Raw genomic sequence first — 22,345 nt, 5'->3', positions numbered from 1 at the left:
TGATGAGCAGGTAACAGTTCTTAAGGGTTTATGCAAGAAAGGGGATTTTACTATCCTTCTTCTACCAGTACGACATCTATCTATATATTTCTTGACCATTCTGAAAACTATGAATATGATTTTATGCAGGAACGATGCATTGATGGTTATCGAGGCTTGTCAAACTGTGGTCACGTGTCACTGCCACGAAGACATATAGTCCCGCCTCTTTGTTTTACACAGAAATAAACGCCGCCCTCTGAATGTCTCATAACAACAGCTGGCAGTTCATACAGACTGTAGAACGCACTCAGAGCACGGACACTCATCTACTGCCAAGCTTTGCAGAGTATTCACCGCCGCTTTGCCTGTGGCTTTCTCAGAAAAATACCCTCTTTCTCCCACTTTCACCCAGCTCACGGCGCATGCTCAGACTAACCGTCGGCGCATTTGTTTTATTCAGGAACTCAGAGGTGAGTACAGTAATGTCAGTCGCGGCTGAACGTAGGGAAATCTGCACCGACAGTTTAAGGTTTATGTGTGTTTTTGTCCCTATAAGAGGCAGCTGACGCATTAGCTTTGTCCGGACCACTTCACTTCTGTCTGTCCTTCCCACCAGTGTCAAATAAAAGGAGCAGGGTTAGCAGACTGTTAGCTAGCCTTGCAGTTCGGCAAATAAGGAAACGTTGTTTGGAAACCGTGCGAACAAGGTGTTCTTTGCTGCTAGCTTGTGTTGAGGCTCCAACAGTGGCTAATCTTTTCACCGCTGAATATTGTTATTCAGCCACAGATAATGCTTAACACAAAAGACATCCTGTTAAGACTGTGTATATTGTAACAACAGACGGCTTTTAACTGCAGACCAGACCCGAGGAAAAAATGAAAGCACTGTTCTGCAGTGTAGTTGTACCAGAGCCTCCTTCAGACCTCACTGGCCCCTTTGTCACCATTAATCAAGATGTTGTGAATACATTAGCTAAAGAAAACAATCAATAAACTGACTGAATTTGGTATTCTTTCCGTTATTTTTTTCAAAAATGCCCATGCACATAGTTGAAGACAGACCGAGTCCCCTGTAAAGCTGCGCATTGATCATGTAATGGTCCGAGGCGGTGTTTTGTGGCCCAGTTGACAGTTCTTTTCCTCGGCATTTGAAGCTCATTTGCATTCGTGCTGTCACTGAGAGCAAGAAAGCTGATCTGTGCCCTTCCTTCCGGCTGGTTTCCCAATCAGGGTAGAATGATAGAGCGTCAGCAGGGGATGAAAATCATACAACACTGGCCATAAAAAACTAAAAAAACAAAAACACAATGGGCTTTTTTTTTTTTAGTACTGCTTGTTTGTTTGTGATCTGAGCAAGACTTTGTCACAATGTAATAGTAAGACTTCTGTGTGTGAAACTGTGTTACAGGTTTTGATTTCTCATTTCAATGACTGCACTCATCTGACCCCTTCTTTGCCATGTAATCTATTGTTTTAGCAGTTTGATGAAGCCACAGGAGACTACCTAATTGTGAGATGATGATTGAATCAGTAGGATCTATTGTTTCTATAGATTGGAGCTTTGTTAATCCCATTTATCTTGTTTCATTAGTCTAAAAAATGCTGCATCCCAGGTGTGAGTGAATGCATATTGGTAACTAAAAGCACTGAAATGATTTGATATGAACTCAAGCAAATGTATTGTTTCCTCTTTCTGCAGACACTGAACGGTTAAAAAGATGACCACCTCATGGAGTGACAGACTGCAGAACTATGCAGACTTGCCTGCCAACATGGACGGCTTGACAATGAAAAAATACAGGAGGGAGCCCTACCACAGGTATGTATATATATATATATATATATATATATATATATATATAAAAAAAACAAACACATTTGTGGCACCTGGACTTTGTGGCTTGAGGTTGTACAACTAATTACAGAGACACAAGCACGACTGTGGAAAACCAGTTTAAGCAGCTGTTACCTTTGAAGGAATATAAGAATCCCAAAGCACGAACTGAATCCAGACGTTCAGAAATGTCGGTCAGAGTAGCTCGAAGAATAGGTTTTATTTTCTTTGACTCGTCAAAGATTGACAGTATTTATAGTACTCTCCTGAAACTATTGAAATGGTAATGCAGTATTGTAGTAAGATAAATGATAACAAGATAAGAGCCGTCTTCATTCCCTTTGCGTTACGGCGCCTCGAACAATACATTTAGGCAGTTTCTCCATTTTGCTTTATTCACAAAAGAATAAATAGTTTAAATTGAATTTGCCCACTTCACATCTAGAGTTAAAGAAATGGTTTGTGTAGTTATATGCAGTAACCACAAAGGATGACAAGGCTACTCTGTTTAGGAAATACTGGGAACCCTGTTAAAAAACATTGTTTTTAAAGCTTCGGCTCAGTCAGATTGGCTCTCTCCTTCGTTTTTTTTTTCTTTTTGAGACCAAAGTAAATGACACAGAAATTTAGAAATGTACAAAAACAGCTCTTAAGGCCACAGTGTTTTCTAATAGAAATGTGCCTATATTTCCATTTTCTTCCCAGCCCCGACTCACATATAATGATTTCAAAGCAGTGACTGAACACGAAGGAAAGTTTCTCCTTATAGACTTTAAAGAGAGAGACTTCTGGTATTTTGCAGTTGCTTTTATCTGTTTGATTGCGGTCCCGTATTCTGTTAGCTGCCGTTAAAGCTGCCGTCGGCAGGTTTTCAAAATTCCGAGTCTAAAGTCGGAAAATTCTAAACAACTTTCAGGTTCCTCCCCCTCTGTGGACGAGGTTGTGCATGTGAGTTCACACCAGTGTGCGTGCACACAAGCTGGGGGCAGACTCACGCTCAGCATGGAAGACGTGGTTGGTGACTGTTCTGCTCAGATAATAGATCAATAATAAACCTAACGTGATTGGTTAAAAACAGCCGGGAGCGCTCGATTTTTGCAGACACGATTACAGGCTTCAGAGGGAGCTACAGAATTTGGGATTTTTTTCTAAACAGCCTATTTAATATTCTCCTTTCAGAATCCCATGACAGTTCAAGCTAATATGACTAAAAAAAAGTTGCCGACGGCAGCTTTAAGGATTACAGAAATGCTACTTTGGGATGTCAGATTGTCACATTTCCTAAGCTGAATCAGTATTTACAGTCGAGCAGGTTTTTCTGGCAGAGATTTCTTGGGTGGGGTTTTCATTTTGGCTCCGATGTGGTGTCTTTCTCTCCGTCTGATGGCAAAATGTCAGCAGACTTTTCCGGCCCTTGTTGAAAAGCTTGTGGTTGCATGTAGTTCATTTAAAGACAGTATATGTATAAGTATATGTCTTTGACTCTTTAGCGCTCTTTATGGCTGTTACCACTGTTGGACACCCTTGTTGCCTGCTGATGGGGAAACACCCTGCAGTGAAACAGGCTGATGTAAGGAGAAGTTCATTTGTTGGCTTAGTAATAATATGTGTTGCTGTTTAATGATTAACTCTAAGTCATATGTACAATGGGTGTAGTTGTTCCCCCGTGCCTCTCTGTCATATATCATGCTCAGATGTTTTATGAAACCATCACTTATCTGTTAGGTCTGTGTGCGGCGTGTTGTCAGGACAAAAGTCACTCAGCCCGTGACCTCCCCCTCCCCTTCCATTACACACATGCAATGCAAAGCAAAAGTTCTAAGTTCCCAATCAGTTAGGTGATCGTTCGTTTATCACACAGATGGACAAAGATCACTCCCGCAAAGCAGGAGCTCAGATGAAACAATGCATCCTGAGTATCACATGGCAGGGGGCCGACGACTCTGCCCAGCACAGATAAACGTTCTGACACACAGTCACTGTCTGCCTGAGATTAGAGGCTAACGGAAAAAATCTGGCAGATTGTTTCTCAGTTGCGTTCAGATGGAGTAAAAGTTATTAAAGGATACTCTTGTAGATGCAGTGTGGCCCATGTGAGTTATTTGAAGTAACACTGATGTCAGCAGGACCAAAGTCAAGCCTGACTACAGTGATCAAGACACCCCCACCCACTGTCAAAATGAGCCGGCTTAAGAGCGACACAAGCTATCATTTATGGCTGTACAGCCTTCCAGCCAGAGGTTACATTTTAAATGTCAACAGCACAATAAGAATAGGAAAGATCTAGATTTAAATCCTTCCCCTGAAAAAGCTTAGGCCCACTCAGTGGGAAATGTTGACAGCAATGTAGCACATATGCTCAGATTGTTCGGGATTCAGTCTTCCTTGAGGGCAACATTATGACATAATGAGATTTAGCAGTCAACCGGATACATGTCAAATGACCAGAACTAAAACTTTGCCTCTCAGTTGAGGGCATTTACATAATTTGGTATTTAAATGAACTAAGAAAATGAAAGATTTCCTAAATTTAAGCAGACAGAAAGGACTATTAGTACCCTTAATTTTTGTGTTTGATTATCTGAATTCGACTACAAAGGAGTAACGCATTTCAATGCCGTGATGAGTTCAGAAACCTTAGATTTAATTTATGTTGAGCAATCGGATTTTGTTTCCTCTACAAAATCTGTTGAAGTCAGATAAACATAAAAGGTGGGGGGAAAAATAAATCGCCAGCCCTGTTAGAAGTTGTCACCAAGTGACAAAATCAGTCAGACAATTCCTGCGCCAAGTTCACCAAGGACTGCAAACAATTAATCTCTTAATCAAAAAAAATGATTGGCAGTTGCGAGCCAACTCCGGGTGTTTATAGTGAGCCTGACCTGAGTAATGTGAGCACCTGTCGCTTGGGGCTCCGGCTTGCTTGATTCTACCTGACTTGTGATTGTTCTAGATGTCTTTGAGGGCCCACAAACATCGTGCCGCACAACAACAACTCCCACTGACAACACACAACAACAGAGAATGACGCGGAATGGCCACAATCATTTTTGCAACAAGTCAGAAAATTTCTGAATGGCAAGAAAGCAAAGAGAGAGGGAGGGGGGTATTGTTAGAGGGCCAGAGCTGCTCTTTGCTGCTGGAGCAGATCAGACCAATGCAGAGTCAAAGTGGGATTTAATTTCACACAGAATGTATTGCCAGTCGTGTCCTGGACTCGGCTCCAAATGGGAACTTGTTCACTATGGATCTGCTGCCAGGTATTTCACAGCTCATTAACAGATTGGTCAAACTGAGGAGGCAATTGTCACAGATTGATGGATTATGGATGTTTTGTGCATGTTGAATGTTTAGGTCGTGTGTTAAAAAAACGTTTTCTTTGCTTTAGTTTGCCAATTCTGGTTTCCCCTTTAGCTTTATTTATGGCATGGGTAAATATTGAATTGTGTGGAAATATTTCGAGGAACACAGATAGTTTCAGCTCAGTCGTAGCTGTTAGAGATAAGTTATGTGGTTCTGTGCCAGCAGGTACAGTTTAAGGTAGCAGTGATCGACTGGTGTTTCTGTGTCAGCCAGGCTGTGTGAACATTAGCTATCTTTGAAATAAATGTCATTGAATGCTACTTTTTTTTTAAATCCTAAAGAGAAATGAGATTGTTGCAGTATATATTATTGACCATATCACAGATGGTCCTTCTTAAGACTCATTCTCTTTGGCTGTTAGGGTGGGCAGGAATGATCTGAAGCTGTTGCAGTGCTTTCCACTGTGTTTTTCTATCAGCTCCTCTGGCTCCAGAGCAGTCCTCACCATAGGGCCAGCCTTCTTCATCAGAGTGTTCACCTCTTTGAGTCACTGTCTCTGACACTGCTGCCTTAACAGATGGCTCCAAAGATGATATTTAGTTTCTATTATTTCAGTTTAATCAGGATTGTTTGCAGCAATATGTTACTTTTCTGTTTTTCTCTCTTTCTTCTTTGAAAAAATGCCCCTAGTGACTTAATAATGTGTTCCCCACATTATTGTGGCACAAAAAGCAGATAAAAGACACTCTACTGGACATAAATTAACATTTAGGGCGTGACCAATACTTTATTTTTTTATAACGGTGTTGCTAACAGTGGAGTCAGAGTAGTTTCGCTGGACGATGACATTATGTCTTCATTGCCTCTAGGACCTTAGATTGTATTCCTGAGGATGCTAATATGTCTGTTTCTGATTACATTGCAACTAAGATGCTTTTCTCAACTTTTATCCTCCAGAATCTTTGTCAACAGAAGCTTGGCAATGGAGAAGATTAAGTGCTTTGGCTTTGATATGGATTACACTTTAGCAGGTAAGTTGAATACTTATTTACTTATTACCAGTAGCAGTAGCAGAAACAGAGAGTTTGGAAAATGGTAATAAAAAATAAAAAAACTTGATATTTTTTAGTTTAAGCCTTTTTTAATGTGAGATTTATCTTTTGTTTGTTTTTTGGGGCTTTTTTAATTCAACACTGGGCTCAAATGCTAGTTATTGATGCCAATCAAAAAGTGATATAAATAAATCACGATGTAGATGTTAAAGACTAAAGTGTGCTTTTTTTGCTACCTTGTCATCAACCCCTGAATTGCAGGTTGTTTGCCACAAATTTTATTCAGGCCAATGTCAGTAATGTACAGACCTTCGATCAGCAGATCTAAAGCATAGCGCCCTAATTCTCAAAGTCCGTTGTGCGTATTTTCTTTTTGTAACTGAACGGTAACTGGGCCACACATATCCTGACATTTCATGCCGTTTTGATCTGTGACTCCAGTCCAACTCCAGTTTTTGGTCTCTATACGTCTAAAAATAAATCTTCCCTAACTTTGAAAATCAGGTCACATTTGTTTGTTAAGTTCAGCGGTGGTGGCTCCCCTGAGAACAGGATTCACTGGTAATTCCTATGTGGCTGTGACCCTTATTCCCACCCAGAGTGCATTTTGCAGACGCTCAGCTGTTGACATGGCTCACTTTATGGGAACTCGTAACCGAGTGTTAATGTTTGCTAGAAATCTGGCTATCATGTATCTTTGGACGGTTTTCATGTTTCAACCACAGAGGTGCCTCATCACTCTCACAGAATGGTTGCTGCTTAAGAGCAGCACCCCGGATGACTGCAGGGTTTGTTTTAGGAGGAGTTCACATGTGCAACATGCCTGAACATTGTCGTCTGGGAAAAAATTCACAGAGGACTTCCTTTTATTGGAAGGTAAACTTGATGACTTTGTCTGATGCTGGTAGAACCTAAGCACAGTAGAGAAATGCACTGAAAACTACTTTGATGTTTTGTTAATTGTGTAAGGTATTGAAGAATACACACACAGTTAGCAGATTGGTGAATTGATGGTTAAACCAAAGCTGCTCACAAAAGCAAGTAAAATGTTTTCTGTGATGTTTCCTTTTAAGTTAAAGTGATAAACACATTGCATTCCAGAAAGCTGTAGTCCAACAAGATATTTGACATGTCGTTGCCTCTGTTATTTTTGTCCTGGCTTAGTCGCACGGCCTCTAAATCAACCTTAAATGACCTGACCCTCAGATCTATGGGATCAACATCTGTCCGTCTTCATTACTATTATTACTTATTGCCGCTTGTTGGAAAGTTTTTATAGCACTTACAGTAAAATGGCTGTCATCAACTAGTAACACGATCCGTCTTTCATCTGTATCATCTCCGCTGTTGTCGATCATACAACAGAGGAGTGGAAGTAATCTTAATATAAATTACACCAAAATGCACCAAAGACGTTCACACCAAACTAAAACATACATTGTTCTAAAACCAAAGAAAAGATAACTTAACAGACTTTACTCACATACCTGCACATACGATTAATTGGGGTTTTAATTTGGGTTTGAAATTATATTAATGGGAAAACAGTGGAGAAAGACATTCACACTGTTTTCTCACTCCGACACGCCACAAGTTCATTATCTCTGATGTTAAAAAACTAATTCGAGCATGATAATGTACCCCCTGACAGGGGAAGACTGACCTCACTACAAATTTGTTCTATTTTCATTTATTTCTAAGCTGTAGAGAGTGCAGCACGTACCCAAGACTGAATAGTTAGATGAGATTAGGAGAACAAAGCTGTAAAACAGTTTTTTTTCTCATTGTTTCACAGTCATTATGTTCTAAAGTACATGAAAAAGTAGCTGGACCTCAGCAGAAACGTGTCACATTGGCAGATTCAATGTTGTGACTCTGTGATTGCATACTAGGTTAAATGTAGAAGATTAGGCTGTAATAATCCACAATTTCACATCAGAAACATTGACGATTTGTGGACTACGACACGGAGACCGCTTGCAGCTCAGCCGTATAGAAGCTTTTCAACATTTATTCTGAGGTAAACGGAGGTATCCTTAAAAAAACTCATAAAAATAAAGTTTAAAAACACACTTTTGGATGTTGCTTGTCAAGAAAATGCAGAATCACTGTCCTGGCCCTCGGCAACTTGGTTAAAGACCCTTCTTTAGAATTTAAAGAAAGAAATGTCTAGAAGTATGCTTCTCTCAGCCTTTCACAGTCAATACCTCACATAATCTCTGCCGTAAGGACTGTTGGGTGTGGTTGGATGTGTGACTGTTGGCAACAGAAGAAAGTGAATTCTTCATTTTTATATCACCTGTTACCAGCTGAGATTGCGAAATCGACTTCAAATCTGAGAAACAAACTAATATATGATAAAATACAGAAAACCCAGTTAAAACTTTGACAGAGTACTTTGTGTTCTGGTTAGACTTCATAATCTATTAAGATAAACATGATTTTGGGGCTTTTTTTGTAAATTGTTGAGGATATTGTGATGATATGTTGCCATTATACATGTTGGCTTGTGAAGCCTGTAGTATTTTTGCTACACTCCAGCCAAGCAATTTGAACCCTTGTTTTACTACATACTGTACCGTTTTTATAGGCTGTGTTAGTGCATTTTATCTTTACCAGCTCACACTGCTCAGTCATGATACCTTTGCACAGCATGGGGAAAGTAGAACTCAAATATTTGCCCAGTGTGATTTCTTAGAGCGCAACTTACAAATATCTCACATTTTGTAATTTTCCGTGAGGCTTTGTGAACTAGATCAATATTGTATAGAGGAACATTGCTTCATCTGTTCTTCTTCTCCTAAAGGGAACACGTAATAGCCTGCAGAAAATGTCGCTCCAACGCATAAAGTTCTTGGTTGTTTGAGAGATACAAACAGTTTTGCCCTAGTTTTCCAGCAGACTTTAGGCTGGACTGTCGCCCCTCGAGGCAGTGCTGAAGTTTTTTCATTTTTCCACAATGTAGTTTCATAAATCTATCACATAGACCTACATTCGCACACTAGTGGCAACGGATAAATTAAGACACATATAGATTGCTACGTGACATGGTTCAGATAAAGTCGCCCTGTATGAGACACTTGGATTTAGTGGTCTATTAGAAGAAGGGTGCTTTAGCTTTTAGAAGTTGTTTAGCTTGAGTGTGAGGGGTGTAGGTTACATGTGGTGACCTGGCCTATAAACTCTCCAGAGACATCACACTGCTCAACAATTGGAGCAGCGGGAGTATAATAAGATGGCAACAATCCCATCAGGGATAAAAAAGTAACATATTTCTGAAGCTAAAGTCATGTCTCACCCTAGCTCTAAGAAGATGTGTATTCTTGTGTGCATGTCTATGTTGACAGCATGAGAAATGTGAGAGGGGGGCTTAAGGGGGCGGGGGGGGAGGCAAGGACCCCGATAAAGCAGAAATGCAAGAATGTCAAGGACACAACAAGCACCAATAATGCAATTTCCTGTCCCCACAAACACGAGCTTTCCTTCTGCTGACGCAATCTTCTTGCACGCTTTCTTTACTTCTTTCCTTTACAGTAAATTAGCCTTACTACAATCTATCCACGAACATGGTCTCAAGTGTTGCCTCAATGAAAAACAGCTCTGTAAATCACTCTGCAATGCATGGCTCAAGCATCCAAGAATCTGAAATAGTGAGTGGCATCTTGACTGACTTACTGGTGAAAAGGATACACTGCAAACCCCTGGGTGTCATGTGACTGAGGGGAGCTAAAGGGGGGCTTGTTTTTCAAGTTTCTAAACAGTAATAGAGGGTCGTTGCGTAATAACGGCAGAGAAAAACAGGCTAAGTTGTATGATATCACATCACTGTCTGGTAAAGATAAAGAAACTTTAACTTTTTGGCGTTTTTCTTGTCTTTTTTTTTTCAATCTGATGTTTTGTAAAAGTACTTTTGAAGATCTATTTTCATGGGATTTAGAAGCATTTTGATAAATTTTTGTAAAAATGAACAACGAAAAAAAAGGTTAATCTAATTTTTGCACAGTGGTGTCTGAGGTGTGTAGCATGGATTTGACAAGACAACTTTATCCTAGATGACTGGCCTGATTCACTTTACAGTCCTGAGATGTGATTTTTCTGGTATGTGAGGACCACACTAATGTCCAGGGAACAACGTATAAAGACAGCCTATGTCTGAACTAAAGGCAGAGAGGCTGATGATAGCAAAGGTGACAGAGGGGAAACGGCTCTCAAAATAGGTTTCTTTGTAGCACCTCAGATGTTCAAGAAGATTATGACAAGTAAGTGAAGAGGAGGGGGTAAGGGGATGTATGCTACTGCTCCAGGCAGAGAGCCCAAAGCCTCAGTGTGCTGGGAGAACTCAGCGGGGGGTGAACTGCAAGAGCCTACGTGATTATAATGCAGAAACAGACTTGGGCTTGCAGAGCTGGGGAGTCAACAAAAGGACAAAACCTCACTGAGCCAATGATTTTTCACGTAACTCGGCCCATGCTCATAATGTGCCTCTGTGCAAAATGTGTGTGCGTTAACTTGACTGCAGAGTAGCCCACAGATGTTTTTTCTGATTGACCTGCAGTGCAGTTCTCAAAGTTTACTGTCCCCTTAAGAACCATCAGCCAGTTTCTCCCCTCTCCGGGGTCCTCCCAACACCCCACTGGGAATATAGAAAGCAGGCAACAACACAAGTGCATTCTGTGTTTTGTATTTATAACATCTGACATATTCTTTTTCCACTCTCAGATAGCATTTTAATCCTCTGCCAGCCTTTTCTTAGCCTAGCATCAGTCTGTGTTTATATTTCCAGAGCATGGGGTAAATATAAAGCCATGGCGGTGACAGGGTGGGGGCTTGCCAGTCTCTGCAGGGCTCATTAGAGCTGCTGATGAAAATAGAGTGAGTTTTCATTTTCACACCCGATCCCCTTTCTTTTTGGATTTGCATGCCGTACATCAAGATCCACGCTAGTATCACAAAGGATGGCAGTGTGTGTGTGCGCGTGTGGGGAAAAGGTCCGGCAAGGGGGGAGAACATGTTGTCGAAATACTGACACAGTCTCAAGTGGATTACAGATAGTCTTGGAAAAGTCACATTTAGATGTGGCACAAGCTGAGTGACCTCAACAAACTCAATGTCACCTCCAGCTGGTGTTTGCAGTGGAATCTCCCGCAGGACATGTTCCATGTGTGCATATGTACACATGGTTCGCATAAATGTTCACGCCCGCCTCATGTTCTCCAGCTCTATGGCGGATAACTGGATCATTTTCAAAATACCAGAGCCTGAAGACAAGATTTTTATTCTAAACCTGTAATTTACATGTTATTTAAGTTGATAATTCTTGTTTGTTCATAATATAATGAATAATATTGACGTTTACTTATTTTTACTGATATTAAGAAAAAAGCTGGAAATTCTGACATTTTAGGGAATGGACCCATTATATATACACATTTATGTATACGTATATACATACATAACATTAGCATAGATTTACTTGTGGCCAGTAAATCAGACACGGATCTGCTCAGTTCTCTTTCCTCATGTGATATCATTAAGGACATTTACTTAACAAAGTTCAAATATTTGTGTCTCATTTCTAGTGTATAAGTCACCTGAGTACGAGTCATTAGGCTTTGAGCTGACGGTGGAACGGCTGGTCTCCATTGGTTACCCCCAAGAACTGCTCAGCTTCGTCTACGATCCGTCATTTCCCACCAGGTCAGACCCAATCACACTGCACGGACGTCAGGTTAACGCCCGACTGCTGCTTCTGTTGCTGCTTGTCTCTTACCATTTAGGAGGCTTAAACTTTATAACCTCCTTTTAACCCTTTTGGTTGGTGTTTTAAGGAGAGCTGAAGAACAGGATAAAAAAGCCCAACATCTGTTGATTGATTGTTCAGTTCCACTGTAGATTTATTTGGTAGCTACAAAGGTAATAACTGTAAGAACAGTCCAACTAATAACAGTTAAAGTGCCTTTATTTATAGATGACAAGTAAAGAAGATTAGTTTAATTCCATGTTAAAGCCTTTTTAAAATTTTTCTTTTCTTCTGCTTTCAGGGGCCTTGTGTTTGATACTATGTATGGAAACCTACTGAAGGTTGATGCTTATGGTAATATCCTGGTCTGCGTCCACGGATTCAACTTCCTTAGAGGGTGAGCGTTTTGTAGCATTCTCCCTTTGCAGCGCATGTTTCAGTGCAGAAAAGTGAGCACAAGGAAGATGGAGAAATATGAATTTTTGCCTGTGTTTTTCAGCCCTGAAATCCGTGAACGGTACCCGAACAAGTTCATCCAGAGGGATGATACAGAGCGTTTTTATATCCTTAACACACTCTTCAACCTGCCAGGTAAGGTCTGTGAACTTAAAAGAGGAGACGGGGGGACTGTCTGAAAGCAATGACATCAGGAAAGGCTTGAACACTATCGATAATTTTATTGAGACATTTTGTGGCTGATATGTCTTCTGGTTTTCTTCAGAAACCTACCTCTTTGCTTGCCTAGTGGATTTCTTCTCCAACTGTGACAGATATACAAGGTGAGGAAGCTTTTGTTACGCTCTGTATCATGCAACAACAAGTTTCTGAGCGCCGCATGATGACATAAAGACAGTTGCAAGCCACACAGGGGCCGAGAGAAAGCCCTAAAGCATGGGAGGGTCCAGGTGTTTCAACTGCTAATCTCAGCTAATTCTTTTAAAATCAAGTAATCGAGTAATCAAGTGGGACTTCAGTCAACAAATGCCTCTCTTCTACTACAGTTTTTATTAATTTTTTATAGCAGATGTGAAAAAAAAAAAGCATGGATTCTCTGCCAATTGAGATAGCAGCGTAAAACATTTTTTACTAACTATTCACAGAGATTAAAATCCTGATTTAACATGATAATCTCCCAAATGCTACTTTAAAGAGGTTTAATTGCCTGTAATTTTTAGGTTTTTTTATTTATTTTTTTATTTCTTTATTTTTTTTGAGAATGTGACCTGGAATGGCTGCATGTCCTTTGTCCTCTGAAACCTGGTTGTTGGTCTTTTAGGGGGAGAATGCTTTCCTGTTTGGCTGGGGACCCTCCAACAAGGGAAGGCTATCCCATTTAAAAGCAAACAAAAAACAAATGTCACGTTTTCGATAACCGTCTGTAAAGATATGGCCTGCCCGACGGCTGTGTACGTGTGTGTCTTTGCTCCGTTTCTCTAGCTGTGAAACTGGCTTCAAAGATGGCGACCTCTTCATGTCCTATAAAAGCATGTTCCAGGACGTCCGGGATGCCGTCGACTGGGTCCACTTCAAGGTGAAATGCGTGCAGTGCAGTGTTTACAGACATGCATGCAGGTGATGCCCAATCTTTCAGTGATTAGTCTAACTCTTGTGTTTAACACTGCAGGGAACGTTGAAGGTGAAGACTGTTGAGAACTTGGAGAAGTACGTAGTGAGAGATGTAAGTACTTCGCATTCATCCGGATATCTGCAAGTGTACTGTGGCAGGGAACACACACACTCACACAGTGTCTCTTGTTCTTTGTAAAGAAGCTGTTTTGTTGAAGATGCTTAGCTCTTTTCTGCTTCTCTGTTCCCATCAGGGGAAGCTACCTCTTCTCCTCAGCCGAATGAATGAGGTAGCCAAAGTTTTCTTGGCTACTAACAGCGACTACAAATACACGGACGTGAGTATTTATGTGCAGTTTACTGTTTAGTGGAGAATGCTAATGAGGGTAATTGGAAATAAAAGTGACATGTGGGTAAATTCATTCTCTTTTATATATCTATATGTGTACATATATATGTATGTGTCCTTTTTAGATCAAAATAATGTTGCATTTGTCTTGACTTTGAGTCCTTGTGTGGCTCACTTACAGAAAATCATGACTTACCTCTTCGACTTCCCCCATGGCCCAAAGGTAAAATCAGATTTGCTGACCTAGCAGGTAAAAGCAGACATTTCATATTCTCATAAGTGTTTGTGTAACGGCTTGTGCTTGTGTGTATTTACACCCCCCACAGCCTGGTACCTCCCACCGGCCCTGGCAGTCTTACTTTGACTTGATCCTGGTGGATGCCAGGAAACCGCTGTTCTTCGGGGAGGGTACGGTGCTCAGACAAGTCGACACGGTGAGCAGACACGGAGCCCGCAGACGGGACAGGGAGGACATTGCCAATAGCTGCACTGCTTTTGAACACTGGCTAATGGAGCTGAACATGCTGTATTTTCCACTGTTAAGAATTTGCGAGAGAAACGTGCTTTTCTTGATATGCTCATAGGAGTTATGGGGAAAGTGAAAACAAGCGAGTTAAATCCAGTATATGTCTAACTGTAAGATAAAATAGTATATGAGAGGCCCACAAAGAATTTTGGACATCATGGTCACTCATAACGTGACACAATGTTTGGTAGTCTTAAAAATAGAGGCCTCACTAATGTTCATGAAACATACAATCTAGGTGTTTAATTTCCATTATTTGCCTTTTCCCTTCTAATCGAATCAGACTACAGGACGTCTAAAGATAGGAACCTACACAGGACCTCTCCAGCATGGAATCGTGTACTCCGGAGGTGAGACTTGTCTTTATCCAACTCATTCGTTCTTTGACTGAGTTTCCATTTTTCCCTTCATTTTTGCAATTGAGAAAACACCGACCGTGTCACTGATACCATGTTATCACCCTTAAGGTTCCTCAGACATTGTGTGCGACTTGCTTGGGGCCAAAGGGAAGGATATAGTGTACATCGGGGACCATATCTTTGGAGACATCCTCAAGTCCAAGAAACGTCAAGGCTGGAGAACGTTCCTGGTTATACCTGAGCTGGCCCAGGAGCTGCACGTTTGGACCGACAAGAGCTGTGAGTGTGGAGGCGAGCACGTGGAAATACTGGATTTCTACAGTGTCTTTCAGCTGCACTGATGAGTGAACTGCACAGGATAAAAAGTTCTGGTCAGGTGTCAGGACCTGTTTTGGGGTCTGACATCACATTACAGGGTTGTTTGATTACACTGGACTGTGCGTGATACATCAGCAAATTATAAGCTTACTGTGAAGTCTTTTTAGCCGATAATATCAAAGTTATTGTCAGAGCAGCTTCACTTCTGCTAGATTTCCCCTTAAGGTTGATGACTCTCGCTGTTTTATACGTCATGTGAGTGAAAACGGGATGCCATAAATAAGGGAAAGATAGAAAGAAGTTATTGAGTTGTATAAAAGATTGTTGTGAAGTAAATAAGCATTTAAATGCTGCGTGACCTGAAAGCAGAGAAATATACAAGCAAGTGAGTCGCCATGAATGCCATGAGGGATTTCTGTTGGATTAATTGTGCAGTCCTCGTGTCCACAAAGATATTGGTTGGAGTCTGGCGAGTTGGCAAGTTAGCAGAAAAAAATACAGTAAAGACAGAGAGTTTGAGTTTGAGTTTGATTTGATTTATTTATTTATTTTTCTGTGTGTGTTTTCCAGCATTATTCGAGGAACTGCAAGGCCTGGATGTTTTCTTGGCAGAACTTTACAAGTAAGAACTGCAAACTTTAGTCGCTTTTAGCCCCCTCCCCCCATAACTTCACCATATCCCATTTTCTCCACACTGTCTCCTGCACCAACTCTGCTGCACTTTGCTCTCTGCAGCAACAGCGTCTGTTTGACGGCATGTGAGCATAATTTTGAGAGAGAACAACGAGGTCAATAGGGTAAAGTCTGGAGGGTCGGCTCAGGCAGGCCGTCAGATAACCAGGTTCACTGACAGTATTTATAGCCTGGCATGACTTGCTGTTGCACCACCTCTTTGACATATTACCGTTCAGCAAAGTGATATCAGTATCCCTCCCTCCCCCACACACTCCCTTCCTCATCGTCTTTCTCTACGACTCTCCTCAGACATCTGGACAGCAGCAGTAATGAGAGGCCAGACATCAGCACTATTCAGAGAAGAGTCAAGGTACGTTTCTATGACAACAGGAGGCCTGTCCACATGCTTTTAACAGTAGCTATCGGACATCCCTACAATACAGCATGTTTGATACCTTTTTACGGTGTGTACTTCAGTCTAACCATTAACAGTAAGTCACTTCATCAAAGAGCTCATTCATCTTTTTAGTTGGACCGTATTCAGCCTTTGTTCCCTATCGGCTGGTGAAAAAGTTGTTGATTTTAGGATATCAAATGAGGATGAGCAAACACAACACCCCTGAAAATCAAGGGTGTACATCAAGGCTAGGTCCTGGGACCACTTTTTTTTCATTTAATTTTTAATGGTCTTGATCGAAATGTATCATATGCCAAATTCTATTTTTACAGCGATGATACAGTCATGTACTGTGCTGCATCTACAAGTGATCAGGTTGTCGGCCTCAACAAGCTTTTAGTCCTGTTCAGCAAAGCTCATTATGTTCTCAAAAGCAAGCTCAAAGCTCCTGAATCTTCTGCCTGTCGTCACTATTCAGGTCTACACGATTGAGTCAGTATCCCAGTGCATTCACCATCAGCAGTTGGTAAAAAAAAAAAAAAAAAACTGAAGTTAACATCTTTTTTCTTTATGATCAAATCTAAAAAAGAGACTCGTTGCCACGACTTTCATGTCTTTGTCGGATCACAGGGATATTATTGGCATGCATGCATCTTTGCAACGCTTACATATGTAGGATACAGCCTCCCATGGAGCACTAAGGCACATCACAAACATTGTATTCTCACTTATACAGCTATTCCTGGTCTGGTTCCAGCTTATCTATAAACCTACATCATTCAGTAAAGTTTTGAAAGTTATTGCCTTTACTTCTAAAGTATCCAAAGTCACACATTCCCATAGCCCTAAACATAAGGAGTCTTTATCACTAAATGAATGTAGCCAAACCCTAAACATATTAAAGGCACATATGTCTGGTTGTAAATGCTATAATTGACCATTTTAGCCTATTTGGCCTAAAATTATCGTTTTGCTTACACTGTTCCTAAATTTTGGTTTCTTATTATGCTTTAAATTTATTATTCTTTTAGCTCCTTTTCATTTTGTGGGCTCTGTGTGGGCTGTGTTATTCCTTCTGACCTAAGCCGCTGTCTTTCTTTGCCATGTGTGGATGAGATTTTAAATCTCACATATTACTGTTTTTTAAAGAAAGTTTCACAACAACGCGTTCTCTGTGCGTACCTTCAGAAAGTGACACATGACATGGACATGTGCTACGGCATGATGGGCAGCCTTTTCCGCAGTGGCTCCAGACAGACACTGTTTGCCTCCCAGGTGATGCGTTATGCCGACCTGTATGCCGCCTCCTTCATCAACCTGCTGTATTACCCCTTCAGCTACCTCTTCAGAGCTGCACACGTACTGGTGAGTATCAGAATATCAAGTGAGGGAGGGGTGCCATGCTAAAACTTAATCGATACAGATGCCAAAGTCTTTTCTCTTAATAGTTAGAATAGTAAAACTTTCAGGTCTTTTAAACATTTTCTCTTTATTGCTCAGCCTAATTCTAAGTCTTGTGCAATTTTAAGTTGGCATTGAAGCATATAATGTATTTTTATTGGCATTACAGACAGTATAATGTTAAACATGTTGTTATAAACGTTAAAAATTGATGTAACCTGTTTGTGGACTGCTTTTTTGATGCACAGTTTAGAATGTTTTTGCCTCCATCTTTGGTTTTTGACCCAGAAATAACGTGAAAGTCTGAGGACACAATACCCATCCATAGAGTTACATAGAGTTACCCATACATAGAGTACTCTGATGTCATGATGATGATCCCTTCTTATAATTTAGAAGAACTTTAATCCCATTAAAAAATAAACCACCAGGAAATTTGGCTGGAGAGACAGAGCCACTCTGGTATAGCAAAGTTTCTTTCTCCATGTCTTACTGTCATTGTAACAAAGATACTTTTAGTATTTAATTGAAGGAGTGAAATCCGACTTTGCAGCAACAATCTGAAAGGAAGTAATTACAGTTTTTACATATAGTAAAATGAGTGATTACATACAGTATATTTGGCTCTTTTTATTGGAACTGACAAATTATTTGTAATAACAAGAAAATGGCTGACTTAACTGTAGGACAAGCACACACTAAGCAGGCCGGTCACAATTACACAGCTACCTTTACACAGTTTACATCATACACTCACAATTTGCCACCAGGTTTGTGCTAAAAATCAAGCAAACTTAATAACACGGTTGTGGAAAGTTGTAGCTGCATCCACAAAGTTAGAGTCATAAGTTCAGCGTCAGATTTCAGGTCTTTACTCCCCAAAAGCAAGAAAAGCAAGAACGATTCTTCCTCTCGTTTTATATATTTGCTGTTGAATGCAGGTTCTTTGTGGGAGGAGGTTGCGGTAAAGGTAATGTTTGCTTACCAGGAGCTTCTGACATTTGATAATGACTGAATCAAGCTTTACGACCTTCTCCTCTGCTTTATGCTTTGGTAACAGTCACTTTATTTGTTTGCTATTGCTTCCTTTCTTTCTTCCTCTTCTGCTGGCTCCACAACAGAATAGAAAAATATGGCGACTCACAGCTCATCAAGTGGTGCAAAGTGTTATTACTGTAAAATGCTTTGCATCCCCGAAGTATCTAAGCTGCATAGTACACAGGCTGCTTTAAAATAACGTCATGCATACTGTTCTTTTCCAATTCTGTTGATGGGTGTAGTTGACTTTTTGACATTTAAAACCTTGTTTTCTCCATAGAGCACCTTTAAGTTTGGGATGAATAGCACTCATTCCAGGCAGGGTGTCTATGAGTGTGTTTTTTGTTGTTTTATTTTGATAACAGCCAAAGATGTTCATTGTTTTGTCAGCATCCTGACCAAAAAAAAAAAAAGGCTGTTGCTTAAACACGGTGTTTTAGATTAAGGATCAACTCCTTAGTAAGTCTGGAAGCAGTGGCTAACACATTTTTTTATTTTTCTTCTCCAGATGCCCCACGAGTCAACGGTCGAACACACCCACGTAGACATAGACACAGAGTCGCCGCTGGCGACGCGCAACCGCACGCACTGCAGCGACTGTAAGGACCTGGAGTGCAAACGCAACCAGCTGACCCGCTCCTTCAGCGAGATCAAACCTCCCAACCTGTTCCCCCAGACTCCCCAGGAGATTACTCACTGCCATGATGAGGATGATGATGAGGAGGAGGAAGAAGAAGAAGAAGAGTAATAAGCTCGATCTACAGAGATGAGCCGTGTTCCTGTCGCCTTATGTTTCCCAGTAGAGTCGGATAGTGATCTCTCTGAAAGCGAGGCAGGGAAGAAAAACTTCTCCAGTATGTGTCTGTGTGTACTTATGAAATAAATTATATATTTACTGTAAATATCAATAGGGTATACACACATACACATACACACACACATACACATCCTGGAGATTTCTGAGGAAGTACAACAGACCATTTGCAGTGGCGATCTCACAGCTGTCAGAAGACTGCATGCATGCTCGGTCCTTAGACTCATCAAACACTAAATTTCCATTTCTTTTATAAGTTTAAGACCTTCTGATGCGTTGAAGTGGTTGTACTCATAGTTACACGTTAATCCATCGGATACGGTCACGATACTGTAATTTTAACTAATATGGGCTAACAGAAAATGCACAGCAAAAATCAAATGAAAGCACTCTTCTGTGTCGGGGCTGAAAAAGATTGTTATTTTTAAAGCTACGAGGGAACAATATTGAGTTTTTCGTCTGTTCTGCTTGTTTTCTACACAGCGTTGTAACTTGTATGTGAGGGTGTGTTCATCTGCCAAAGTAGCCTCGTTCAGACTGTAGCGTCTCATGTGACAGTGAGGATCTGTTGTATTACAAACAAAGTGACACACAGGAGCTCTGAAGCACAAGCTGGTGTTAAACCGATCAATATGCATTTTTTCTTTTTATTTTGTTCGACGTTTGGTTGGGATACGTGTTATGGTACATGACTGAGGTGGCTTCGCTCATATTTTGTAACCAAGCAACAATGAGGACAGGGTACCGTAGCTGCATTTGAGTCTCTGTGACAACCCTAACGTACAGCAATGTTCCTGTAAATAGCTCTGAGGCAGACCGATGGCTTTGCCGTGAGTTCACACGCAGTCCAGCAGTATTTTTCAGCCTGAATTTGGTCATTTTGAAAGACGAAACATGAGTATTGCATCTGATCGTTGGTGGTTGTGATAACAAAAGATATGTGAACTGATTTTATTTATTTTTTTCTCTTCAAGTGTATTATAAGAGCATGAAGATGCAAAGATGTCAAGCTGTTTAGTGCAAAACTCATGTCAGAAGGTCTGATTGGCTCCAGCTTGCTGTTCATGTGACTGATGCAGAGTCATCAGCATCATCCATGAGAGGAAACATGCTGACATGCTGAGTATGTACAGTATTCTTCTGTTTGCCTCCTAACACTGTGAAGCAGTCACTTCATTATAGTGTAAGTTCAAGCTGTGTTTAGTTAAACCCTCCTGAAAACATTTTCCATTTTCTACACCTTTTAGAATAAAATAGAAGTTTCAGTGTGTAAGATTTAGGTGGATTAAACGGGCAGAAATACAGCTTGATCTTTTAAAATTTCATTATCGTTAGTGTAGAATTTTGTAAGAATAAGAACTGTTACCTTGAAACAGTGATGGTCCTCATCCTCACACTCCATTTTATTGCAACAACCTAAAACCGAACGTTTCAGCTGGTTGCAGTCTGCAGTTGTGCCACTAGATGTCACCAAATCCTACACACTGAACTCCTAATATTTATAAATAAAAAGCAGCATCTTAGAAATAATTATACATAGATAAATAGATTTTTAAACCTTGATTCTTAACAATTCTGCCGAGTGCATTATTGCTCGTGCTGAAAATGCATATTTTCAATTTAATTAAGGAAAAGAAAGCTAGTTTAACCATCAGTATTAGTCTGTAGGTCGAAGGGAGCTGCCTGAACTTCTTTTTCCTTTTCTAACATCTGCTGTGTCCTCACCTTTGTGTTGACAATTTGTATCATTACCAGTTAATGTTGGATCGGCCTGATGATTTGGGCCACAAAAGGGAAGGAACATGCCGTCTGCCTTTTGCATAACTTTTTGTTTGGCTTGATGTGGAGTGGAGAGAAGTGAACGTGTTCACCTGGGGCTTTATGAGACGATTCATTGGTTAAAACTTGTTGGAAATTGAAAAATGTATGATTAATGTTTGTTTTTCTTTTGGTTCCTTTTTTTTTTCACATTTTATTCTCTTTTGATCTTTTTCTTTTTTTTGCATAGAGGAGCTGGAGATGCTACACGAGGCAGCTGCATTGCTAGTTGGTTATAGTTGACTGCATCGTTTGCATGCACAGATTATGACATCCATTCTGCCACGACGGTTATGGTAGCGTCGCTTTTTACTTTACCTGGTTTTCATCATTTAAAGAATTTATTTTTTAAATTTTTCTTTGTAGTTTACACAGATAAATAACTGCAAACCTGTACAAAATAAAGACTCTTAAAGTGAAGGGAAATGTGAATAGCATGTTAAGTACCATAACTCATATTGTGATCAACACCATGGGGTTCTTATTTTTCTAACCAAGTGTTTTTAAATGGTCTTGGTTCACAGAACTGTAAATAGACCTTTCCATTTCCTTTTCTTATCTTTTTCTTTTTTTTTTTTTTTTTTTTCAAATATAGCTTTTTTTTGGTTAATTTTTATACAGTAACACAGAAGTCTGTCATGCAGACTTTACCAACTAAAGCCTTGTGAACGGGTTTTAGTGCTTTAGGTTTTTATTCATTGCTGTGATGTCCAGAATGCATTTGCGTTTTCTAAACTCTCTAAAAAGTGATCTTTTGTGTTTTTATGCATATCGATTTATGTTCCTCTGGACAGTGTTTTGTTTATTTGTTTCCAGAAATTATCCTCCAAACTGTACATTGAGGTAAATTCCATGAAAATCTAGAATAAAGATAGTTTGTAATATTTTGTTGTCTTGCGTTTATTCATATTGTGCCAATAGACTTTAATTAAAGTTCTAAGTAATGGACGCTGCACTATGAAAATTAAATGATAGGTGTCTGAGGGTGACACAGGTTGCTCCATCTCAGTTTCAAGTAATTTCTTTGGGATGGTTCTTTATTTGAAAACACATTTATTACATCATTTCAGTGAAGGTTGTGCAAATGCACAATGTAAAGCGAGAGCGGGGGAGGACCCGCCTGCCATCCGCTGAGGAACACAGTCCTCACACTTACGTAATCCCTTAACCACA

The 22,345-nt window shown here is 40.3% G+C and overlaps 1 protein-coding gene across 1 annotated transcript; it reads left to right on the top strand.

Moving 5' to 3' along the window:
* Positions 1–242: 242 nt before the first annotated feature.
* Positions 243–22,056, top strand: nt5c2b (5'-nucleotidase, cytosolic IIb). Its single transcript, XM_075463674.1, has 18 exons — positions 243–452; positions 1,682–1,801; positions 6,077–6,150; positions 11,751–11,868; positions 12,213–12,308; positions 12,411–12,502; positions 12,633–12,690; positions 13,349–13,442; positions 13,536–13,589; positions 13,732–13,815; positions 14,008–14,049; positions 14,153–14,260; positions 14,636–14,702; positions 14,820–14,990; positions 15,600–15,651; positions 16,014–16,074; positions 17,290–17,466; positions 19,049–22,056. The coding sequence occupies exons 2-18, from the start codon at positions 1,701–1,703 to the stop codon at positions 19,286–19,288; spliced, it is 1,689 nt and encodes a 562-aa protein (XP_075319789.1). The 5' UTR covers positions 243–452; positions 1,682–1,700; the 3' UTR covers positions 19,289–22,056.
* The last annotated feature ends 289 nt before the right edge of the window (positions 22,057–22,345 follow it).

Source organism: Odontesthes bonariensis, chromosome 4 (assembly GCF_027942865.1).
Source record: "Odontesthes bonariensis isolate fOdoBon6 chromosome 4, fOdoBon6.hap1, whole genome shotgun sequence".
NCBI lineage: Eukaryota > Metazoa > Chordata > Actinopteri > Atheriniformes > Atherinopsidae > Odontesthes > Odontesthes bonariensis.
Note: the sequence above shows the minus strand (reverse complement) of the source record. Positions and strands in the feature narration are given on the sequence as shown.

What these genes read in the sequence shown, in the direction of transcription:
- nt5c2b (XM_075463674.1), top strand. Translation starts at nt 1,701, where the DNA reads ATGACCACCTCATGGAGTGACAGACTGCAGAACTATGCAGACTTGCCT. An exon ending in GCGACTACAAATACACGGAC is followed by an intron (nt 13,816 to 14,007) that starts GTGAGTATTTAT and finishes GCTCACTTACAG; the next exon opens with AAAATCATGACTTACCTCTT. An exon ending in TGCTCAGACAAGTCGACACG is followed by an intron (nt 14,261 to 14,635) that starts GTGAGCAGACAC and finishes TAATCGAATCAG; the next exon opens with ACTACAGGACGTCTAAAGAT.